The sequence below is a fragment of the Schistocerca gregaria genome, chromosome 10 (genome assembly GCF_023897955.1).
Source record: "Schistocerca gregaria isolate iqSchGreg1 chromosome 10, iqSchGreg1.2, whole genome shotgun sequence".
Classification (NCBI taxonomy): domain Eukaryota; kingdom Metazoa; phylum Arthropoda; class Insecta; order Orthoptera; family Acrididae; genus Schistocerca; species Schistocerca gregaria.
The window spans coordinates 143,836,370-143,861,657 of NC_064929.1; the positions used below are offsets into that span (position 1 = coordinate 143,836,370).

At 46.2% G+C, this 25,288-nt stretch overlaps 1 protein-coding gene across 2 annotated transcripts in view; it reads right to left on the reverse strand.

The window, feature by feature from the left end:
• The window catches only part of LOC126293603 (organic solute transporter alpha-like protein), an 87,568-nt gene that overhangs the window by 34,906 nt on the left and 27,374 nt on the right, over positions 1–25,288 (reverse strand). For both annotated transcript variants that reach the window (XM_049986887.1, XM_049986888.1), the window contains exons 3-4: positions 19,623–19,774; positions 14,300–14,538 (exon numbers count right to left, since the gene is read on the reverse strand). In XM_049986887.1, coding sequence (XP_049842844.1) covers positions 14,300–14,538; positions 19,623–19,774 — 391 coding nt within the window. The remainder of the gene's footprint in view (positions 1–14,299; positions 14,539–19,622; positions 19,775–25,288) is intronic.

Below are 25,288 nucleotides of genomic sequence, written 5' to 3' on the forward strand. Positions count from 1 at the left end.
AGGGAAGTGTCCAGGCGTCTCGGAGTGAACCAAAGCGATGTTGTTCGGACACGGAAGAAATACAGAGAGAGAGAGGAACTGTCGATGACATGCCTCGTTCAGGCCGCCCAAGGGCTACTACTGCAGTGGATGACTTCTACGTGCGGATTATGGCTCGGAGAAACGCTGACAGCGACGCCACCATGTTCAGTAATGCTTTTCGTGCAGCCACAGGACGTCGTGTTACGACTCAAACTTTGCTCATTAGGCTGCATGATGCTCAACTTCACTCCCGACGTCCATGGCGAGGTACATATTTGCAACCACGACACCATGAAGCATGGGCCCAGAAACATGCCGAATGGACCGCTCAGGATTGGCATCACGTTCTTTTCACCGATGAATGTCGCATATGCCTTCAACCAGACAATCGTCGAAGAAATGTTTGGCGGCAACCCGGTCAGGCCGAACGCCTTAGACACTCTGTCCAGCGAGTGCAGCAATGTGGATGTTCCCTTCTGTTTTGGGGTGGCATTATGTGGCGTCGACGTACGGCGCTGGTGTTATGGAAGGCGCCGTAACGGCTGTACGATACATAAATGCCATCCTCCGACCGATAGTGCAACCATACTGAGCTGTGTATCGACTCGTGGAGATGACCAACTATACTTGCTCCAACGGCGGGGTACAGAAGTATCCTTCTGCTGGGTGCCTGGTCATATCGGCATATGGGGCAATGTAAAGGCCGATCGGGCTGCCAAGGAGGCCTGCAGAGAGCAGGATGTGGTCCAGTGTCCTATTCCCTTGCAGTCAGTCATCGCTGCACTCCACAGGAAGTGCATGGAGTTGTGGGAGGACGAATGGCTGGCAGTGACGGCCAATAAACTGCGGTTGCTAAAGTGAACCACTCGGCCGTGGCGTTCCTCCTGCCGGTTGCTCAGGCGGGAGGAGGTGGCCCTCACGCGTCTTCGGATCGGCCACTGTCCTCTCACACACAGATTTCTATTACGGCGGGAGGATCCCCCGTCTTGTGATGCTTTTGGTGGATCTCTGTCCACCACATTTTAACAGACTGCATTTTATACCGTGATGCACGGGCAAAAGCGCAAGTTGATGGGGATCTGCGCTGCGTTTTAGCTAATGCTGAGACGTGTGTGTCTAGGGTTTTTAAGTTTTGTGATGTGTCTGGACTCTGGCCTAAACTTTTAGGCTGGAGGTTTTAGTGTATTGCAGAGTGGCTGACTCCTCCCCCTTTTTTCCTTGCGGTCAGCCAGCCACTTCCATATTGATTTCACTACCTCTGTCATTTTCTTCCTGTGTTGTCAATGTTTTACTGCTGACGCTCTGCTTCATCCCACGCTTTGGTGTGGGCGAGCACATGTTTTTCAACGATTATTACCCATGTTTTCTGTTCCGTTCTATATTCCTGTTCTACTACTACTACTACTACTACTACTACGTGCTACACCTTGTATTTAGGTTGTATTGGTTTTCCTTTTCTTCCCCTGATATGCTTGTTTGATATGTTGTCTGTCATTAAGTGGCTACTTGGTTGTCTTTTCCCTCTGCTACCGATATCTGCGTTTGCTCCCGGGAAACTGCTATGGAGGAAGTAAGGTCTTTGACCGGTTGTAACTTTGTGTGGTGGCGCGGAAGTAGGGGCGTTGTGCCCAGACAGAGTCTGGTGGACACGGGAGGGCAGTGAGGCTCGCCAGCGTGGACCAGGCGTGGTCGGTTGTACCGAGTCGCCACATGATGTATGTCGGTTGTGTGTAACGAGCGAGTCGAATTGACGGAAGAGCTACCCGCGGGTTGGTTGTATACAGTATCGCCCCACGAGTAGTTGCTGTTCGTTTCACCTCCGTGCGACGTTAACAAGCTTCTTTAAGTCCTCCGTTTCAACACTGTAGTTTAAAAAGAAGACATCTAACATGAAGGAGCGGTCACTACCCGTCACCGTTGCAGAGAAGACGTGTACTCCGGGGACAGAGCGTGTTCTCGCGTGACCGTGGCGTGTTGGGTACACTGGCGACGCGTGCGCGGTCGGATGTGTGGATCCTTGCCATCGGAGGTCGTGTACTGCCTGTTCGAGCATAATTAAAAGTTAGTGGAAGGTTTAATCATTAAGTAATAAGTTTGCGTAACCAGTGTCTCTTCTGCCTTGTGGCCTCCAGCGATCGGGTTTCCTGTCCCCGGCACCGGTGTAATTGAAGACAGTGATCTTTCCCCCTCCTCTCGTTACTGCCGGATGGTAGGTGTAGTTTTGGCAGTTTAATTGTTTCCCTATTCTGTCGTGTGTTATGACTAAGTTCATGCTTCTTGTTGTTTGATCATGTGGTCGCTCATTCAGGACTGTGTGGTGTAATGTTTCCTTGCACGAGGCTAGCTCTAATTCTGTCAGCAAGTTAAGCCATCTTATTACAAGTTTCCGCTAGCTAAAAGTCGGTGCAGTGACCAGCCTGAGAGTGGCAATTGTGTTTACGGGCGTATTTAAATTGGTCAGTATTCTGCCTAGCCTGAGCATCCCTGAGTGGGTGACTTGTGGCCGCCTTACACGGGTCCGTCATATCTGTTATGTTCTAATGATATTCCAGGACACTTACGTTTAAAAGACCTTTTAAATTCCTCCATTCCTCTATAGCTATTAATCGTGTGTTTGCTGAGACCTTGGATTTTTATTTTAATGGCGGTGTTGGTAGCTTCACTACCTCACCGTACTTTATTAACAAAGTTCTGTATTTACTTTAGTAGCCTGTTTACTAATGTTCTTTAAATTTTTTTAAAACGGTTGTATTGGTATAAATTACTTGATTGCCGTTAGCGGCGTGTTTTGAAAGGCGGTTGTTGCTGTACAGTTAGCTTCTGTGTTTAAAAAAAATTTAAGTTGTTGTATTGCTATAAATGACTTGATTGCCGTTTTTAAAAGAAATTTTTAAACTGGTGCACTTCTGTAAATTACTTTATTGCCGTTAGCGGCGTGTTTTGAAAGGTTGTTGATTGCCGTACTGCTGGTTTCTGTAAGACATGAATAAAACATTTGTGTGTGAAAATCTCAACTCGACTGTAAACTACTAGAAAAATGGCCCCGTTTTCCAACTTGTGATGTGGCTTGTAGTAACCGCAACCACTGTGTGTGTCACATATCGGCAGCATATTGGCAAGGCATTCGTCTTCATGGAAGACAATTAGTGCCCCCGTCGTGCATATCTTGTGAATGGCTTCCTTCAGGATAAAGACATCGCTCGACTAGAGTGGTCAGCTTGTTCTCCAGACACGAACCTTATCTAATACGCCTGGGATGGATTGAAAAGGGCTGTTTATAGACGGCGTGACCCACCACCCACTCTGAGGGATTTACACCGAATCGCCGTTGAGGAGCGGGACAATCTCGGCCAACAGTGCCTTGATGAACTCTTGTATAGTATGCCACGACGAATACAGGTATGCATCAATGTGTACAGCAACCTGGACCATCATCTCGCTGTATGGTAGTACAACATGCAATGTGTGCTTTTCATTATCAATAAAAAGGGCGGAAATAATGTTCATGTTGATCTCTGTTCCAATTTTCCGTACAGGTTCCGGAACTCTATGAACCCAGGTGATGCAAAACGTTTTCTGATGTCTGGATTATCTCTTATACTCTCTATAAAATTATTGAAATTTTCATAGAACGAGAAAGAGCGGTGCAAAAAAAAGACGAATAGTTTTCTTATCCTATAGAAAAACGAGATGAATGGTGAATACTACCCTATTGTTGTTGATCTACCTATCTAATCTTCTGCATTCTTCTGTAGCACCACATTTCGAAAGCTTCTGTTCTCTTCTTGTCTAAACTATTTATCACCCACGTTTCACTTCCATACATGTCTACACAACACACAAATACTTTCAGCAACGACTTCCTGAAACTTAAATCTACATCTACATCTACATGACTACTCTGCAATTCACATTTAAGTGCTTGGCAGAGGGTTCATCGAACCACAATCATACTATCTCTCTACTATTCCACTCCCGAACAGCGAGCGGGAAAAGCGAACACCTAAACCTTTCTGTTCGAGCTCTGATTTCTCTTATTTTATTTTGATGATCATTCCTACCTATGTAGGTTGGGCTCAACAAAATATTTTCGCATTCGGAAGAGAAAGTTGGTGACTGAAATTTCGTAAAAAGGTCTCGCCGCGACGCTGTAATGACTTCCATCCCAACTCGTGTATCATATCTGCCACACTCTCTCCCCTATAACGCGATAATACAAAACGAGCTGCCCTTCTTTGCACCCTCTCGATGTCCTCCGTCAATCCCACCTGGTAAGGATCCCACACCGCGCAGCAATATTCTAACAGAGGACGAACGAGTGTAGTGTAAGCTGTCTCTTTAGTGGACTTGTTGCATCTTCTAAGTGTCCTGCCAATGAAACGCAACCTTTGGCTCGCCTTCCCGACAATATTATCTATGTGGTCCTTCCAACTGAAGTTGTTTGTAATTTTAACACCCAGGTACTTAGTTGAATTGACAGCCTTGAGAATTGTACTATTTATCGAGTAATCGAATTCCAACGGATTTCTTTTGGAACTCATGTGGATCATCTCACACTTTTCGTTATTTAGCGTCAACTGCCACCTGACACACCATACAGCAATCTTTTCTAAATCGCTTTGCAGCTGATACTGGTCTTCGGATGACCTTACTAGACGGTAAATTACAGCATCATCTGCGAACAACCTAAGAGAACTGCTCAGATTGTCACCCAGGTCATTTATATAGATCAGGAACAGTAGAGGTCCCAGGACGCTTCCCTGGGGAACACCTGATATCACTTCAGTTTTACTCGATGATTTGCCGTCTATTACTACGAACTGCGACCTTCCTGACAGGAAATCACGAATCCAGTCGCACAACTGAGACGATACCCCATAGCTCCGCAGCTTGATTAGAAGTTGCTTGTGAGGAACGGTGTCAAAAGCTTTCCGGAAATCTAGAAATACGGAATCAACTTGAGATCCCCTGTCGATAGCGGCCATTACTTCGTGCGAATAAAGAGCTAGCTGCGTTGCACAAGAGCGATGTTTTCTGAAGCCATGCTGATTACGTGTCAATAGATCGTTCCCTTCGAGGTGATTCATAATGTTTGAATACAGTATATGCTCCAAAACCCTACTGCAAACCGACGTCAATGATATAGGTCTGTAGTTAAATGGATTACTCCTACTACCCTTCTTGAACACTGGTGCGACCTGCGCAATTTTCCAATCTGTAGGTACAGATCTATCGGTGAGCGAGCGGTTGTATATGAGTGCTAAGTAGGGAGCTATAGTATCAGCGTAATCTGAAAGGAACCTAATCGGTATACAATCTGGACCTGAAGACTTGCCCGTATCAAGCGATTTGAGTTGCTTCGCAACCCCTAAGGTATCTACTTCTAAGAAACTCATGCTAGCAGATGTTCGTGTTTCAAATTCTGGAATATTCCATTCGTCTTCCCTGGTGAAGGAATTTCGGAAAACTGCGTTCAATAACTCCGCTTTAGCGGCGCAGTCGTCGATAACAGTACCATCGGCACTGCGCAGCGAAGCTATTGACTGCGTCTTGCCGCTTGTGTACTTTACATACGACCAGAATTTCTTCGGATTTTCTACCAAATTTCGAGACAATGTTTCGTTGTGGAACCTATTAAAGGCATCTCGCATCGAAGTACGTGCCAAATTTCGCGCGTCTGTAAATTTTAGCCCATCTTCAGGATTTCGCGTTCTTCTGAACTTCGCATGCTTTTTCCGTTGCCTCTGCAACAGCGTTCGGACCTTTTTTGTGTACCACGGGGGATCCGTTCCATCTCTTACCAATTTATGAGGTATGAATATCTCAATTGCTGTTGCTACTATATCTTTGAATTTGAGCCACATCTCGTCTACATTCGCATAGTCAGTTCGGAAGGAATGGAAATTGTCTTTTAGGAAGGCTTCTAGTGGCACTTTATCCGCTTTTTTAAATAAAATTATTTTGCGTTTGTTTCTGATGGATTTGGAAGAAATGGTATTGAGCCTAGCTACAATGACCTTGTGATCACTAATCCCTGTATCAGTCATGATGCTCTCTATCAGCTCTGGATTGTTTGTGGCCAAGAGGTCAAGTGTGTTTTCGCAACCATTTACAATTCGCGTGGGTTCGTGGACTAACTGCTCTAAATAATTTTCGGAGAATGCATTTAGGACAATCTCGGAAGACGTTTTGTGCCTACCACCGGTTTTGAACAAGTATTTTTGCCAACATACCGAGGGTAGGTTGAAGTCCCCACCAACTATAACCGTATGAGTGGGGTATTTATTTGTTACGAGACTCAAACTTTCTCTGAACTGTTCCGCAACTGTATCATCGGAGTCTGGGGGTCGGTAGAAGGAGCCAATTATTAACTTAATTCGGCTGTTAAGTATAACCTCCACCCACACCAATTCGCACGGAGTATCTACTTCGACTTGACTACAAGATAAACCACTACTGACAGACACAAACACTCCACCACCAATTCTGCCTAATCTATCTTTCCTGAACACCGTCTGAGACTTCGTAAAAATTTCTGCAGAACTTATTTCAGGCTTTAGCCAGCTTTCTGTACCTATAACGATATCAGCTTCTGTGCTTTCTATTAGCGCTTGAAGCTCAGGGACTTTTCCAGCGCAATTACAACAATTTACAACTATAATTCCGACTGTTCCTTGATCCAAGCACGTCCTGTATTGCCAAGCACCCTTTGACATTGCAGCCCATCCCACACTTTCCCGAGGCCTTCTAACCTAAAAAACCGCCCAGTCCACGCCACACAGCCTCCGCTACCCGTGTAGCCGCCAGCTGAGTGTAGTGAACTCCTGACCTATTCAGCGGAACCCGAAACCCCACCACCCTATGGCGCAAGTCAAGGAATCTGCAGCCAATACGGTCGCAAAACCGTCTGAGCCTCTGATTCAGACCCTCCACCCGGCTCTGCACCAAAGGTCCGCAGTCGGTTCTGTCAACGATGCTGCAGATGGTGAGCTCTGCCTTCATCTCGTAAGCAAGACCGGCAGCCTTCACCAAATCAGATAGCCGCTGGAATCCAGAGAGAATTTCCTCAGATCCAAAGCGACACACGTCATTAGTGCCGACATGTGCCACCACCTGCAGCTGGCTGCACCCTGTGCTCTTCATGGCATCCGGAAGGACCCTTTCCACATCAGGAATGACTCCTCCCGGAATGCACACGGAGTGCACACTGGATTTCTTCCCCTCCTTAGCCGCCATATCCCTAAGGGGCCCCATTACGCGCCTAACATTGGAGCTCCCAACTACCAGTAAGCCCAACCTCTGCGATTGCCCGGACCTTGAAGGCTGAGAATGATCCTCTGAAACAGGACAGGCAGCTGCATCTGGCTCAGCCAGAGACAGTGCCTGAAACCGGTTTGTCAGACGCACCGGGGAGGCTTTCTAATCAGCCTCCGGGGACGCCTTTCGCTGCCTGCCACGCCTTGGAACGACCTCCCAATCAACCACAGGCGAGGGCTCAGCCCCACTGCGGGCAGCAACCGGGGCAACCACAGCGGCAGACCGATCTGGGGACAGACGGGACGAGGTTGACATCCACGTGATACCCAAATCTATACTCGATGTTATTAAATTTCTCTTCTTCAGAAATGCTTTCCTTGCAATTGCCAGTCTACATTTTATATCCTCTCTACTTTGACCATCATCAGTTATTTTGATCCCCAAATAGCAAAACTCCTTTACTACTTTAAGTGTCTCATTTCCTAATCTAATTCCCTCACCATCACCCGACTTAATTCGACTACATTCCATTATCCTCGTTTTGCTTTTGTTGATGTTCATATAATATCCTCCTTTCGAGACCCTATCCATTCCGTTCAGCTGCTCTTCCAAGTCCTTTGCTGTCTCTGACAATTACAATGTCATCGCCGAACCTCAAATTTTTATTTTTTCTCCATGGATTTTAATTCCTACTCCGAATTTTTCTTTTGTTTCCTTTACTGCTTGCTCAATATACTGACTGAATGACATCGGGGATAGGCTACAACCCTGTCTCACTCCCTTCCCAACCACTGCTTCCCTTTCATGCCCCTCGACTCTTACAAATGCTATCTGGTTTCTGTACAAATTGTAAATAGCCTTTCGCTCCCTGTATTTTACCCCTACCACCTTCAGAATTTGAAAGAAAGTGTTCCGTTCAACATTGTCAAAAGCTTTCTCTAAGTCTACAAATGCTAGAAACGTAGGTTTGCCTTTCCTTAATCCATTTTCTAAGATAAGTCGTAGGGTCAGTATTGCCTCACGTGTTCCAACATTTCTACGGAATCTTACTTATAAGGAATTGTAATAATGCAAAGCTAACTTGACACATCACAAATTTTGATTGTCCTTCAGTATTACAAAACGGAATTCGGTGCGAAGACGGTTTCACGCACTTCTTTACGCTACTGCACCTCCAAATAACCACTGCAACATACACGCTACTGGATCTGCTTACTGTATTCATCTCTTGATCTCCCTGTACGATTATTAACCCCCCCCCTCCCGCCCCCTCACTTCTCGCTCCAGTACTAAACTGGTGATCCCTTAATGTCTCAGAATGTGTCCTATCAACCAAAAGCCAACTTCTAGTCAGGTTGTGCAACCAATTTTTTGTCTCCCCAATTCTGTTTAGTACCCCCTCATTACATACGTGATCTACCAGCATAATTTTCAGCATTTTCCTGTAGCACATTTGGAAAGCCTCCATTCTCTTCTTGTCCAAATCGTTTATCGTCCACGTACCACTTCCATGCCTGGCTGCACTCAAGACAAATACCTTTAGAAGAGACTTCTCAACACACAAATCTATATTCGATGTTAACAAATTTCCTTTCTTCAGAAACGCTTGCCTTTTAATAGTCAATCTACATTTTATATCCTTTCCACTTTGGCCATCACCCAGTTACTTAACTGGCCAAATAGCAAACCTCATCAACTACTTTTACTGTCTCATGCCCTACACTAATTCCCTCGAAATCGCCTGAAATAATTTGGCTGCATTCCATTATCCTTGTTTTGCATTTGTTAATGTTTACCTTATATCCTCCTCTCAAGACACTGTCCATTCCGTTCAACTGTGCTTCCAAGACTCCGACAGAGTGGAGCTACAATGTGTTCGGAAAACCTCAAGGATTATTTTTCCAGTCCCTGCACTGTATCTCCTTCTCGAAATCTATCTTTGATTTCCTTTACTGATTGCTCGGTGTACAGATTGAATAACATAGCGGAAGGGCTTGGATGGCCTATAATCTTGTTTCACTCCCTTCTCAACCACTACTTCCCTTTCGCTCCTATTGAAAAGTTAATAGGGTCCAGCATGAAAAGTATTATTTGTTTAACAGGTTCTACTCATTAACAGCGTTTTTTAATAGTGGAAATGCAAACGGTGGCGTTTTAATTTGTTCATAATTGCCCTAGTTTCCACATTGTATATATGTATTCGTGAGTGTACACCAGGGTTTAAATGTACTATGTGCGGCCCAAAAATACTTCGTCTTCTTCCAACGTGGCTCAGGTACGCTAAAGGGTTGGACACATCTGGTGCTAACGTTTCATTTCCCCTTTTATAGACTGCGGAATTTAGCAACCAAAAACCACGAAATGTACGATCATCCCTATCAATTAGATGTGTTCCTCGTTGGACCAGTCTGCCATAGTGCTAGCGCAAAGGCAGATTTTAAATCATCCAAATTTTTCAACAATTAACGGCAGAAAAACAAAGTGAAAAGTGAACTGCATGGCGATCAGGCGCTTGGCTATTGCATCTGTCTTCCTGATGGTGATGGGGGGACTCCGGTGATTTCACACTGTGGTTCGTGAGGGCAAATTACGTGTGTGTGTGTGTGTGTGTATGTGTGTGTGTGTGTGTGTGTGTGTGTGTGTGTGTGTGTGTCTTCGCACTACTGCACGCAGAGTCTTACATCTTCGTATAAGAGAGAAAACTTTCATAGTCTCAGACCCCACAAACGAATTAATTCCCTGCAGTGTTACTCACACTATCAGTATAAACAAGGATCGTCATCCCTGCTTTAATCAACGATTGTATTGTATTGTATTGTATGTGAACCGGGGACCTAGAAACGACGGAGAGGCTCTTTCCCCGCCGCAGCCGCAGATGTCCACAACCCCACGACGACTACCGCTGTCCAAATAACTCTGAGCACTATGGGACTTAACATGTGAGGTCATCAGTCCCCTAGACTTAGAACTATTTAAACTTAACTAACCGAAGGACATCACACACATCCATGCCCAAGGCAGGATTCGAACCTGCGACCGTGGTAGCAGCGCGATTCCGGACTGAAGCGCCTAGAACCGCTCGAATACAGCGGCCGGCTTACCGCAGTCCACTTCACACCTCCGCAGCCTCACACCGGACCAGTCTTTCAGGGTTATTGTGCGGTTCGGCCCCCAGCGAACGTCTCACACCAGACGAGTGTAACCCCTGTGTTTGCGTGGTAGAGTAATGGTGGTGTACGCGTATGTGAAGAACTTGTTTGCGCAGCAATCGCCGACAGAGTGTAGCTGAGGCGGAATAAGGGGAACCAGCCCGGATTCGCCGAGGCAGACGGAAAACCGCCTAAAATCGATCCATAGACTGGCCGGCTCACCGGACTTCGACACAAGTCCGCCAGGCGGATTCGCGCTGGGGACCAGGCGCTCCTTCCCAATCCGGAAAGCCGTGCGTTACACTGCACGGTTGACCGGTCGGGAAACCCACGATACCGTGTTAAACACTCCTTTTTTTTGTAATTGACATCATATTTGGCTTTGATCGAAAACTTTGTTTATTTGGATAATCTCAGGGGTTAGTCGAATGCACCTTGCAGGTCTCTGGGCGAATAAACCGTGTCTGTTCAGTCGTTTGTAGACTGTTCCAGTGGCTGCTGTAAGGTCCCGAGCAAGGCTATCTGCATTACTCCACGGTCGTCTGTGCGCTCTAATGGTGAGATATCGGTCTTGTTGTGGTATTGTACACTGTAAACGTCCCGTATAGTAGCGCCTGGACACGTTTCCTGTCTGCTGGAATCGTTACCATAATCTTGAGATCACACGGAGGGCCCGTGCTACGACCTGCTGTGTTTGACCAGCCTCCAGTCGCCCTAGTATTCTACCCTTCATAATGTCATCAATATGTGCTCTTTCTGCCATGTTCAACACACATTCACTATCAGCATGTCTGTAAACGTCTGCACATTTACTCGCTGCATGAAAAGTATTATTTGTTTAACAGGTTCTACTCATTAACAGCGTTTTTTTAATAGTGGAAGTGCAAACGGTGGCGTTTCAATTTGTTCATAATTGCACCGTTCTCTGAATGCACCAACACACCTCTTTGTGTGTGGACTGCTGCCAATGCCACCGTGCGACGACTGCAGGACAAATGGAACCACATGGGCATACCGCGAAGTGATTTAAACCCGCAAACCGCCCACCAGGACGTTGTTTCACCATGTATCACCATTACCCTTAATTTATGAGCTTGAGTGTATAACGAGGGAATGGAAAGTTGGTAAAACGCTACGACAGATGTCTAAGTCTGAGCGGCGACTACATAGAGAAGTAGCTGGAAGTTGTTGTTGTTGTTGTTGTCTTCAGTCCTGAGACTGGTTTGATGCAGCTTTCCATCCTATTCCATCCTGTGCAAGCTTCTTCATCTCCGAGTACTTACTGCAACCTACATCCCTCTGAATCTGCTTAGTGTATTCATCTCTTGGTCTCGCTCTACGATTTTTACCCTCCACGCTCCCCCAATGCTAAATTTGTGATCCCTTGATGCCTCAGAACATATGCCATAAACTCCTCTTCTCCCCATTTCTATTCAATACCTCCTCATTAGTTATGTAATCTACCCATCTAAACTTCAACGCCGGCCGCTGGTGGCCGAGCGGTTCTGGCGCTGCAGTCTGGAACCGCGCGACCGCTACGGTCGCAGATTCGAATCCTGCCTCGGGCATGGATGTGTGTGTTGTCCTTAGGTTAGTTAGGTTTAAGTAGTTCTAAGTTCTAGGGGACTTACGACCTCAGCAGTTGAGACCCATAGTGCTCAGAGCCATTTGAACCATTTTTCTAATCTTCAGCATTCTTCTGTAGCACCACATTTCAAAAGCTTCTATTCTCTTCTTGTCCAAACTATTTATCGTCCATGTTTCACTTCCATACATGGCTACACTCCATTCAAATACTTTCAGAAACGACTTCCTGACACTTAAATCTATACTCGATGTTAACAAATTTCTCTTCTTCAGAAGCGCTTTCCTTGCCATTGTCAGTCTACATTTTATATCCTCTCTACTTCGACCATCACCAGTTATTTTGCTTCCCAAATAGCAAAACTCCTTTACTACTTCAAGTGTCTCATTTCCTAATCTAATTCCCTCAGCATCACCTGAATTAATTCGACTGCATTCCATTATCCTCGTTTTGCTTTTGTTGATGTTCATCTTATACCCTCCTTTCAAGACACTGTCCATTCCGTTCAACTGCTCTTCCAAGTCCTTTGCTGTCTCTGACAGAATTACAATGTCATCGGCGAACCTCAAAGTTTGTGTTTCTTCTCTCTGGACTTCAATACTCACTCCGAATTTTTCTTTTGTTTCCTTTACTGCTTGCTCAATATACAGATTGAATAACATCGGGGACAGGCTGCAACCCTGTCTCACTCCCTTTCCAACCACTGCTTCCCTTTCATGTCCTTCGACTCTTGTAACTGCCATCTGGTATCTGTACAAATTGTAAATATCCTTTCGCTCCCTGTATTTTACCCCTGCCACCTTCAGAATTTGAAAGAGAGTATTTCAGTCAACATTGTCAAAAACTTTCTCTACAAATGCTAGAAATGTAGGTTTGCCTTTCCTTAATCTATTTTCTAGGATAAGTCGTAGTGTTAGTATTGTCTAACGTGTTCCAACATTTCTGCGGAATCCAAACTGATCTTCGCCGAGGTCGGCTTGTATCGGTTTTTCCATTCGTCGGTAAAGAATGCGTGTTAGTATTTTGGAGCTGTGACTTATTAGACTAACAGTTCGGAAATTTTAACATCTGTTAACACCTGCTTTCTTTGGGATTGGAATTATTATATTCTTCTTGAAGTCTGAGGGTATTTCGCCTGTCTCATACATGTTGCCCACCAGATGGTAGAGTTTTGTCAGGACTGGCTCTCCCAAGGCTGTCAGTAGTTCTAATGGAATGTTGTCTACTCTCGGGGCCTTGTTTCGACTCAGGTCTTTCAGTGCTCTGTCAAACTCTTCACACAGTATCGTATCTCCTATTTCATCTTCACCTACATCCTCTTCCATTTCCATAATATTGTCCTCAAGTACATCGCCCTTGTATAGACCCTCTATATACTCCTTTCTGCTTTCCCTTCTTTGCTTAGAACTGGGTTTCCATCTGGGCTCTTGATATTCATACAAGTGGCTCTCTTTTCTCCAAAGGTCTCTTTAATTTTCCTGTAGGCAGTATCTATCTTACCCCTCGTGAGATAAGCCTCTGCATCCTTACATTTGTCCTCTAGCCATCCCTGCTTAGCCATTTTGCACTTCCTGTCGATCTCATTTTTGATACGTTTGTATTCCCTTTTGCCTGGTTCATTTACTGCGTTTTTATATTTTCTCTTTTCATCAATTACATTCAATATTTCTTCTGTTACCCAAGGATTTCTACTAGCCCTCGTCTTTTTATCTACTTGATCCTCTGCTGCCTTCACCATTTCATTCCTCAAAGCTACCCATTCTTCCTCTACTCTATTTCTTTCCCCCATTCCTGTCAGTTGTTCCCTTATGCTCTCTCTGAAACTCTGTACAACCTCTGGTTCTTTCAGTTTATCCAGGTCCCATCTCCTTAAATTCCCAACTTTTTGCAGTTTCTTCAGTTTTAATCTACAGTTGTAGCTAACTGTTGCAAATAAAACAGTTTTGATTTTCAATGTGGTTCCCATTTCGCAATCTATCGTTCCTTACTTTCCGAATAGCCCTCGTAGAATCTTACCCACTCTGTTTGTGACCCCTAATGGGCCGTAGCCACTTGACAGTGTAGCACAGCCTATTGCTTATGGGCAAGCTAAACCGAATGGTGCAGTATAGGTGTAATAATGCTATTTGGAGCGTAGCCTATACTGCCTACGTATGTCCACAGGTGAGCTGAGGGTCACCGCAAGTGCCAGCAACCTATGCTGCAGCATTGAAACAGCCTTCTCAGTGCGATTTCTAACTTGGTACGCTTTTCTTTCTTGCTAAAGACTGGGAAGAGGTGTACGAACCTGGTGAGCGGCACGGGCGTGCAGAGGCGGCGGCAGCAGGGCAGGCAGCAGCAGGGCCCCGTGCTCAGCCGGATGCAGGCGCCCCGCAGCTTGCGCGAGACGCCCTCCTGCTCGTAGTAGGCGGCCAGCAGGCAGAACATCTGGTACACGCAGATGGTGAACAGGTCCTGCACCAGCGCCTCCATCAGGAAGTACGTGCGCGGGATCATCACCGAGATGTACGACGCCACAGCCGCCACCTGCCGACACGAGGCGAAATGTAAGGATGCAGAGTCTCGCGGCAGTAACACTGCATAAAGAGCCACAGCGAGTGATTAAAATTACGTGAGCTATCAGCCAAGCACTTTGGCCGTTGCCAATGGACTGACTGAGCTGACCGGGATGACCGGGCCAAATATCTCACGAAATAAGCGTCAAACAAAAAAACTACAAAGGACGAAACTTTTCACGCTGGAAGGGAGAAACCAGATGGCGCTATGGCTGGCCCGCTAGATGGTGCTGCCATAGGTCAAACGGATATAAAAAATACCAGCAACACCCTTAATAGAAACGGTGACCTGCAGGTTAGCGCGGCATGGAATCCAGTAGCCAGGAAGTTAAAGCAGACACATCAAAGACCCGGCCGCTGTGACCGAGCGGTTCTAGGCGCTTCAGTCTGGAACTGCGCACGACTGCTACCGCCGCAGGTTTAAATCCTGGGGACTCATGACCTCAGATGTTAAGTCCCATAGTGCTCAGAGCCGTTTGAACCATTTGAAAACATCAAATGCCGTGTCAATGTATGCCCGTATATGGCGATGCCGCGAGCACCTGTGACATCACAGCCATCAGACAGTGTATACAGGGTGTCCCATCGATAGCGTCAAACGAAAAAACTACAAAGAACGAAACTCGTCTAGCTTGAAGGGGAAACCAGATGGCGCTATGGTTGGCCCGCTAGATGGCGCTGCCAGAGGTCAAACGGTTATCAACTGCGTTTTTTTTTAAAAATAGGAACCTCCATTTTTTATTACACATTCGTGTAGTACGTAAAGAAATATGAATGTTTTAGTTGGACCACGTTTTTCGCTTTCTGATAGATGGCACTGTAATAGTCACAATCATATGGCTCACAATTTTAGACGAACTGCTGGTAACAGGTAGGATTTTTAAATTAAAATACAGAACATAGGTACGTTTGAACATTTTATTTTGGTTGTTCCAATGTGATACATGCACCTTTGTGAATTTATCATTACTGAGAAAGCATGCCGTTACGGTGTGATTACCTGTAAATACCACATTAAAGCAATAAATGCTCAAAATGATGTCCGTCAACCTCAATGCATTTGGCATTCCTCTCAACAGCTAGTAGTTCGCCTTCCGTAATCTTCGTACATGCGTTGACAATTCTCTGACGTGTATTGTCAGGCGTTGTCGGTGCATCACGGTAGCAAATACCCTTCAACTTTCCCCACAGAAATAAATCCTGGAACATCACATCCGGTGAACGTGTGGGCCATGGTATGGTGCTTCGACGAGCAATCCACCTGTCATGAAATATGCTAATCAATACCGCTTCAACCGCACGCGAGCTATGTGCCGGAATTCCATCATTTTGGAAGTACATCGCCATTCTGCCATGCAGTGAAAAATCTTGTAATAACATCGATAGAACATTACGTAGGAAATCAGCATACATTGCACCATTTAGATTGCCATCGATAAAACGGAGGCCAGTTATCCTTCGTTCCATAATGCCGCACCATACATTAACCCGCCAAGGCCGCTGATGTTCCACTTGTCGCAGCCATCGTGGATTTTCCGTTGCCCAATAGTGCATATTATGCCGGTCTGTTACCGCTGTTGGTGAATGACGCTTCGTCGCTAAATAGAACGCTTGCAAAAATCTCTCATCGTCCCGCAATTTCTCTTGTGCACAGTGGCAGGACTGTACACGACGTTCAAAGTCATCGCCATGCAATTTCTGGTGCACAGAAATATGGTACGGGTGCAATCGATGTTCATGTAGCATTCTCAGCACCGACATTTTTGAGATTCCCGATTCTCGCGCAATTTGTCTGCTACTGATGTTCGGATTAGCCGCGACAGCAGCTAAAACAACTACTTGGACATCGTCATTTGTTGCAGGTCGTGGTGGACGTTTCACATGTGGGTGAACACTACCTGTTCCCTTAAATAACGTAACTATCCAGCGAACGGTCCGGACACTTGGATGATGTCGTCCAGGATACAGAGCAGCATACATAGCACACGCCCGTTGGGCATTTTGATCACAATAGTCATACATCAACACGATATTGACCTTTCCTGCAATTGGTAAAAGGTCAATTTTAACACGGGTAATGTATCACGAAGCAAATACCGTCCGCACTGGCGGAATATTACGTGATACCACGTACTTATACGTTTGTGACTATTACAGCGCCATCCATTACAAAGCGAAAAAAGTGGTCCAACTGAAACATTCATATTTCTTTACGTACTACACGAATATGTAGTAAAAAATGGGGGTTCCTGTTTAAAAAAACGCAGTTGAATATCCGTTTGACCTATGGAGCGCCTTCTAGTGGGCCAACCATAACGCCATCTGGTTTCCCCCTTCAAGTTAGACAAGTTTCGTTCTTTTTAGTTTTTTCGTTTGATGCTTATTTCGGAGATATTTGGCCCGGTCACTATCAATGGACCACCCTTTATGCACTGTCTGATGGCTGTGATGTCAAAGGTACTGGCGGCATCGACATATATGGGCATACATTGACACGTCATTTGATGTGTTCAAATGGTTCAAATGGCTCTGAGCACTATGGGACTTAACACCTGAGGTCATCAGTCCCCAGGATTCTAACCTGCGACCGTAGCAGTCGCGCGGTTCCAGACTGAAGCGCCTAGAAGCGCTCGTCCACCGCGGCCGGCTCAGGTTGTTTCTCTCGATACATTGATGACACGTTCGTCATTTGCCCGACGGAACTAGGAAGCTTGAAGAGTTCTAGGAGCACCTGAAGAACATTAACCGTAACATCCAGTTCACCATGGTGGTAGGAGAAGACAATGCATCACCCATTCTCGTCGTCCTCGTACGTCGCAAGCGATATGGTAGCCCTGGCGGAAGCCTCTCTAGGAAACTTGCCCGCACCGATCTATACTTGCATGCCATCAGCCATCACCATGCGCCACATAAGTGCGCTGTGTTACAAACATTGCTGCATCGTGCAAGAATGATATCAGTCGCTGAAAAACTGCTCCATGAGCTGAGCCACCTAAGGGGATGTACAGGAAAAACTGTTACAACGTTCATCAAGTAAATGAAGTGATTTCGAGCAGAGATCACAGTAAGACTACCGACGAGGAGGCTTTCTTGCTGTTCTGTAGCTCCGTGTCAGGCAAGATGAACCGCCCGCAGAAAAGGCCCAAGATCAAATCGATCTTTAGGTCTCCGACAAAAACCCATCAGTTGCTGAGATTAGCTAAAGATGCAGCAGGTCTCAGAACACATCAGGTGTAAAAGATCCCTTGCGAGTGTGACCAGTCTTAAGTCGGAGAAACATTAAGCACTGTGGAGAAACACAGGAAACAGCACGAGAGGTTTTATCGCCTACGCTACCTCGAGAAATCCGTCTTAGCTGAGCATGCTTTAGTAAACCGGACAAAATTTGACGAAACCTCCGTCGTGGCTCGTACTATCGGCTTCTGGGACTGCGCAATTACAGAAGCCATTGAAATAAAAATCGCCGATAACGCCTTAGACACAGACGGTTGCCTGCAGTATACACGGCGCGGGATCCAGCGAGCGCGCTGCTAAACGGGCATATCGCCCATATATTGGGATGCCTCAGTGACGTCACAGCCGATAGCTACTATATTTAAGGGGCGTAGCAGCAGCTTACTGCTCCAATTCTCGCCCATCCTAGCCTGCTGCCACGCCTGCATTCTTGCATCCCACCTGCTCTCCATCTTCACACCCTCCATGCCCAAGGTGGCTCCTCTTCCCTGATGCTGTCCTTATTCAGTCTATCTACCCCTCCCAAACCTCTGATTCTCACCTCTCATTCGCCCCCTTTTCGCCCAGGGCCCTCTCTCCCTCCTCACCTTTCTTCCCCCCCCCCCCCCTCCTCTCTCCCACATCTCCCGCTTCCACCCCCCTCCCCAGGCTTCCAACTCCGCCCCTCTCCTCTCCCCCCACTCTCCCTTCTTTCTCCCACTGGCTCCACCCCACTCCTTCCCGCCCTCCTACCTCTCCCTTCCATCTGGAGACAGGCCCCTCTTTCATCAGTGTCTGTGAGTGCGTCGCCAATGATTGTCACCAGTGTTTCCATGCATCAGTGTTTCTCCGTTGTGTGCTACACTGTTTTCATCGGTGTTCTCATGCGTTTGCATCTCCAACTGGATGTCTTCATCTGTTCTACTGGTGACACCCTTTGTGTACCGTGCTTTCCATCGAACGGCTTCTAATATATCATGTAATGTTCATCATGTATTACCTAGCTTTCTATGTTCTCTGTCCTCTATGTTCATCTCTTATATCTATTGGCCGAAGAACAGCGTATGTAGGCCGCTGCTGGCCTGCCTGATCTGAGGCATGAAATAACAAAGGGTACAAAACAGCTTACTGCAACTCATACCACTTGACAATGGCCATAGAGTGTTTGGCCGAAAGCTTGTGCGATTTTGACTGCTTGATGCGGCTGGAAACCTGAGAACTTTTAATTCTTAAGGCGAAATGTCTTCACGCACTCACAGAAATGGATAGTTCACCATCAGCACCTCGCCCAAACTTAGGAAACAGATACTCTGGTAATTCTTTGCCTGTGAAATTCGTTGATTAGAATTTCGTCAATAATCCACACTCCAAGTTATTTAAGAAATCGAACTCCCCTATATAAAACAGCTTTGAACGTATGATTACTTTACATGTAAGTTAATATGAGGCATGTTTTTTTAAAGTAAGGTCCGTTTTGTTGTAGACACTAGTAGCTCGCTCGCATACAGCAACGAGAGCGTGCGTCGTGTACCAGCATGCCTCGGGAACAACTGTGCTCAGCTTCAGCTCTGTAGCGCCATCTGTCAGACATTTTTTGAACTTTTGTATTTTTTTGCTTCTAATAAAACCTCATGTCATTCCAAGCATGTGCGTCAATTTTGTACCTCTCTATCCATATTATTCCATGATTTATTCAGTTTTCAAATTTATACTGACTTTTTGATCACCCAGTATAACGAAGGAATCGAATTCAGGATCCCAAAATCGAGAGGCAATAACTTTGACTGCTTGTCCATAAAATGTTGAAGACATTAAGGTACTGCATAGCGTGCAGCTACTCACTGGGTGTATGGTGAGCACGTAGCTGGTGGGCGACTTGAGTGTGGGTGCCGCCCTGGTGAGCACGTGCCACAAGCTCATGACGTAGATGGCGCACGTGGACAGGACCGCCACCGTGGAGACGGCGATGACCCACACCAGCACCGGACTCAGCTCTGCAAAGCAGGAGGGGGAGCTTACAGGGTGTGCTCCAGTACTCAGTCTGTCAACAGTGACATGCTTCTACATCTACATATACACTCCTGGAAATTGAAATAAGAACACCATGAATTCATTGTCCCAGGAAGGGGAAACTTTATTGACACATTCCTGGGGTCAGATACATCACATGAGCACACTGACAGAACCACAGGCACATAGACACAGGCAACAGAGCAAGCACAATGTCGGCACTAGTACAGTGTATATCCACCTTTCACAGCAATGCAGGCTGCTATTCTCCCATGGAGACGATCGTAGAGATGCTGGATGTAGTCCTGTGGAACGGCTTGCCATGCCATTTCCACCTGGCGCCTCAGTTGGACCAGCGTTCGTGCTGGACGTGCAGACCGCTTGAGACGACGCTTCATCCAGTCCCAAACATCCTCAATGGGGGACAGATCCGGAGATCTTGCTGGCCAGGGTAGTTGACTTACACCTTCTAGAGCACGTTGGGTGGCACGGGATACATGCGGACGTGCATTGTCCTGTTGGAACAGCAAGTTCCCTTGCCGGTCTAGGAATGGTAGAACGATGGGTTCGATGACGGTTTGGATGTACCGTACACTATTCAGTGTCCCCTCGACGATCACCAGAGGTGTACGGCCAGTGTAGGAGATCGCTCCCCACACCATGATGCCGGGTGTTGGCCCTGTGTGCCTCGGTCGTATGCAGTCCTGATTGTGGCGCTCACCTGCACGGCGCCAAACACGCATACGACCATCATTGGCACCAAGGCAGAAGCGACTCTCATCGCTGAAGACGACACGTCTCCATTCGTCCCTCCATTCACGCCTGTCGCGACACCACTGGAGGCGGGCTGCACGATGTTGGGGCGTGAGCGGAAGACGGCCTAACGGTGTGCGGGACCGTAGCCCAGCTTTATGGAGACGGTTGCGAATGGTCCTCGCCGATACCCCAGGAGCAACAGTGTCCCTAATTTGCTGGAAAGTGGCGGTGCGGTCCCCTACGGCACTGCATAGGATCCTACGGTCTTGGCGTGCATCTGTGCGTCGCTGCGGTCCGGTCCCAGGTCGACGGGCACGTTCACCTTCCGCCGACCACTGGCGACAACATCGATGTACTGTGGAGACCTCACGCCCCACGTGTTGAGCAATTCGGCGGTACGTCCACCCGGCCTCCCGCATGCTCACTGTACGGCCTCACTCAAAGTCCGTCAACTGCACATACGGTTCACGTCCACGCTGTCGCGGCATGCTACCAGTGTTAAAGACTGTGATGGAGCTCCGTATGCCATGGTAAACTGGCTGACACTGACGGCGGCGGTGCACAAATGCTGCGCAGCTAGCGCCATTCGACGGCCAACACCGCGGTTCCTGGTGTGTCCGCTGTGCCGTGCGTGTGATCATTGCTTGTACAGCCCTCTCGCAGTGTCTGGAGCAAGTATGGTGGGTCTGACACACCGGTGTCAATGTGTTCTTTTTTCCATTTCCAGGAGTGTACATGCAATTCACACTTAAGTTCCTGGCAGAGGGTTCATCAAACCATTTTCATACTACTTCTCTACCATTCCACTCTCCAATGGCGCGTGGGAAAAAGGAACACCTAGATCTTTCCGTTCGAGCTCTGATTTATCTTATTTTATTATGATGATCATTTCTGCCTACGTAAGTGGGTGTCAACAAAACATTTTGGCATTTGGAAGATGTTGCGTACATAGTTCCGCGTAGTCAGCACATACACAATTTTCCCACTACAGCGCACCCGCTAAGCACAACAGCGCAGGCGCAGCGCTCGTCCGTCCCCGCATTACGAGATGGCGCTGCCTTAGAGACAGACCAAATTCTGCTTCCACCGATCCGCTTATTAATATGTAACGCAGCCAATGAGATTGGTGCTAATGTAGAACCTTTTCTCCTCGCGGATCACACTCGTGCAGTGATACCTGAACGTGCGAGGTATTATAACGAGTGTACAGACCTCCAATTAGTCAGTCTGCATTAGTCTGTACCAGTCTATAGTGAAGTTTCAGTCTGTGCCTAATAAGATTACCATATTCCTGTACATAGCCATAAAGATAAATGAATAGACACTTTGTCAAGTATCAGAGATATGTGAGAATAAGATTAACGTACCAAGACCAAAGGAACTTCAGATTGTCAATTGTAAACAGCATCCAGAATCAAGTTACGTAATCTCTATTCTTTTTATTATTTTAATAAAAGTGTGTGAAAATTAATCAAGTTATGTTTAACGTCGGTCGCCGTCAATCTGCTACTCTAAGCATGCAAGTGGCATTTCTATCGTCTGACCTAACGGCAGAAGATAAACACGCCACGATAAGACCATGAGACATATTGCTGACACTTGCCTGCTTCGCTAGAGCGACGAGTCAAATAATCTGATGGTGTGTGTACCGAAGGTCTTACAGTACGCACACCACAGAAGTGAAAGTTGGTGATTGAAATTTCGTAACTAGATCTCGCCACAAAGCAAACCGCCTTTGTTTCAGTGACTGCCACCCCAACTCGCGTATCGTATCAGTGACACTCTCATGCATAGAGCGTAATAACACGAAACGGGCTGCCCTTCTTTGCACTTTTTCGATGTCCTCTGTCAATCCTACCTGGTACGGATTCCACACCGCGCAGCAATATTCCAGCAGAAGATGGACAAGTGTAATGTAGACTGTCTCTGTAGTGGGTTTGTCGCATCTTCTAAGTGTTCTGCCAAAAAAGTTGCCTTCCCTACAATATTATATATGTGATCTTTCCAATTTAAGTTGCTCGTAATTGTAATCCCTAGGTATGTAGTCGAATTGACAGCCCTTAGATTTGTGCGATTTATCGTATACCCAAAATTTATTGGAGTTCTCTTAGTACCCATGTGGATGACCTCGCACTTTCCTTTGTTTAGTGCCAATTGCCACTTTTCGCACCATACAGAAATTCTTTCTAGATAATTTTGTAATTAGAATTGATCGTCTAATGATTTTACGAGACGGTAATTTACAGCGTCATCTGCGAACAGTCTAAGGGGGCTGCTCAGATTATTACCTAGATCATTTATGTAATCAGTAACAGCAGAGGGCCTATGACACTACCTTGCGGAACGCCAGATATCACTTCTGTTCTGCTCGATGGTTAACCGTCTATCACTACGAACTGTGAATTCTCTGAGAGGAAATGACGAATCCAGTCACACAACTGAGACGATGCTCCATATGCACGCAATTTGATTAATAGTCGCTTGTGAGGAACGGTATCGAAAGCCTTCTGGAAACCTAGGAATATGGAATCGATCTGAGATCCCTTGTCGACAGCACACATTACTTCATGGAAATAAAGAGCTAGCTGTGTTGGACAAGAACGATATTTTCTGAATCCGTGTTGGTTATGTATTAATAATTCTTCAAGGTGATTCATAATGCTCCAAAATCCTACTGCAAATTGAGGTCAGTGATATGGCTCTGTAATTCAATGGGTTACTCCTATTTCCTTTCTTGAATATTGGTGTGACCTGTGCTACTTTCCAGTCCTTACGAACAGACCTTTCGTCAAGTGAGCTATTGTGTTTGCAATCTCTGAAAGGAACCTGATTGATATACCATCTGGAGCGAAGACTTGCCTTTCTAAGTGATTTTAGTCGTTTCGCAACACCTAAGCTATCTCTTTTTGTGTCACTCATGCTGGTTCTGGTTCTGAATTCTGGAATATTTACTTCATATGAACCAAAACAAGAAAAAATTGCCTAGTGAACGTGGGCTCTAAAAAGTATATCTTAGGAACCATGAGCAAACCTTCAGTAGGAGAGACGTGTTTGACAACAGCAAAGTAACAGAATTTGTAGTCAACATATTTGTCATTTTCAGGAACACTTTTACTTGGTTCAAAAAATGGTTCAAATGGCTCAAAGCACTGTCGGACTTAACATCTGAGGTCATCAATCCCCTAGACTTAGAACTACTTAAACCTAAATAAACCAAGGACGTCACACACATCCGTGCCCAAGGCAGGATTCGAACCTGTGACTGTAGCAGCAGCGTGGTTCCAGGCTGAAGCGCCTAGAACCGCTCGGCCATAACGGCCGGCTCTTGGTGCTATAACGGTCCTACATTCAGTACACATCCAGCAGTGGTAGAGTGTGGTCTGCATTTCCGCTACTTTGCTTTTTGTGACACGTTAAAATGTGCGCTGCTACAGAAAATCCCGCCACTTCTCGCGTGCGGTTTGTGATTAGGTTTTAATTGATAAAAAAACTGAAAACCGGTTGAAATTTATCGCCACCTTAGTGATGTGTACGGAAAACGAATAATGACTTAAAACCCAGCAAGGCAGTGGTGCATTGATTTTAAAAATGGCCGTACCAGTGTTCACAATGACGACCGCAAAGGTAGGCTTAGCCTTGTGACAGACTGACTGATGATAGAAATCAACGACAAAATACGTGGGAATCGTCGTTTCACTATTACGAAACTCACAACGTTTGGTGCGTGACATTGTGGCAGGCAAGCTTAGTTACCAAAAAATTTGTGCCAGGTGGGTTCCCAAAATACTAACGGAAGATCACAAGAAGATTGGCTGCAGCACTGACCTTCCTCGAAGATTACAAGGAAAATATTAACAAAGTTATCGTTCGTATTGTAACTGGGGATTAGATTTGGGTGAAACAAAAAGGCAGTCGTTGGAATGGAGACATATAAATTCTCCAAAAAAAAAATGGTTCAAATACCTCTGGGCACTATGGGACTTAACATCAGCGGTCATCAGTCCCCTAGAACTTAAAACTACTTAAACCTAACTAACCTAAGGACATCACACACATCCATGCCCGAGGCAGGATTCGAACCTGCGACCGTAGCAGTCGCGCGGTTCCATACTGTAGCGCCTAGAACCGCTCGATCATTCCGGTCAGTGTCGTGCCAACAGTGAAGTACATATGGAGAAGGTCTTGTTACGGTATGGGGATGCTTTTCGTGTCTGGGATGACGTACCCTTACTGCGTTTAAGATAACGCTAAATGCAGAAGAAAATGAAGACATTTCACTGAGCTGTGTGTTGCATACAGTAAAGGAACAGTTTGGAAATTTGTGGTAAGTTACTATGAGACCAAACTGCTGAGGCCATCGGTCCCCAGGCTAACTTAAACTAACCTAATGCTAATGACAACACACACACACCCATGCCCGAAGGAGGATTCGAACCTCCGATGGGGGGAGCTGCGTGAACTGTGGCAAGGCGCCCTAGACCCCATGGCTATCCTGTGCGGCGCACAGTTTGTAGAATATTATTATCAGCATGACATTGCTAGCTGTATAACGCAGCATCTGTGAGGTGATGGTTTGTGGATAATAAAGCTCCTGAAAAGACCCGTTCTCATCAGAGTTCAAGCAGCCACAAAGGCCGATGCAGGATACACTGCGCATTAATGTCCACTAATAGGCAATTGTCCAGCTACTACTAACTACAGGTAGTGTACATCCAGTTGCGTTACGGATTGAGAAACAAGCT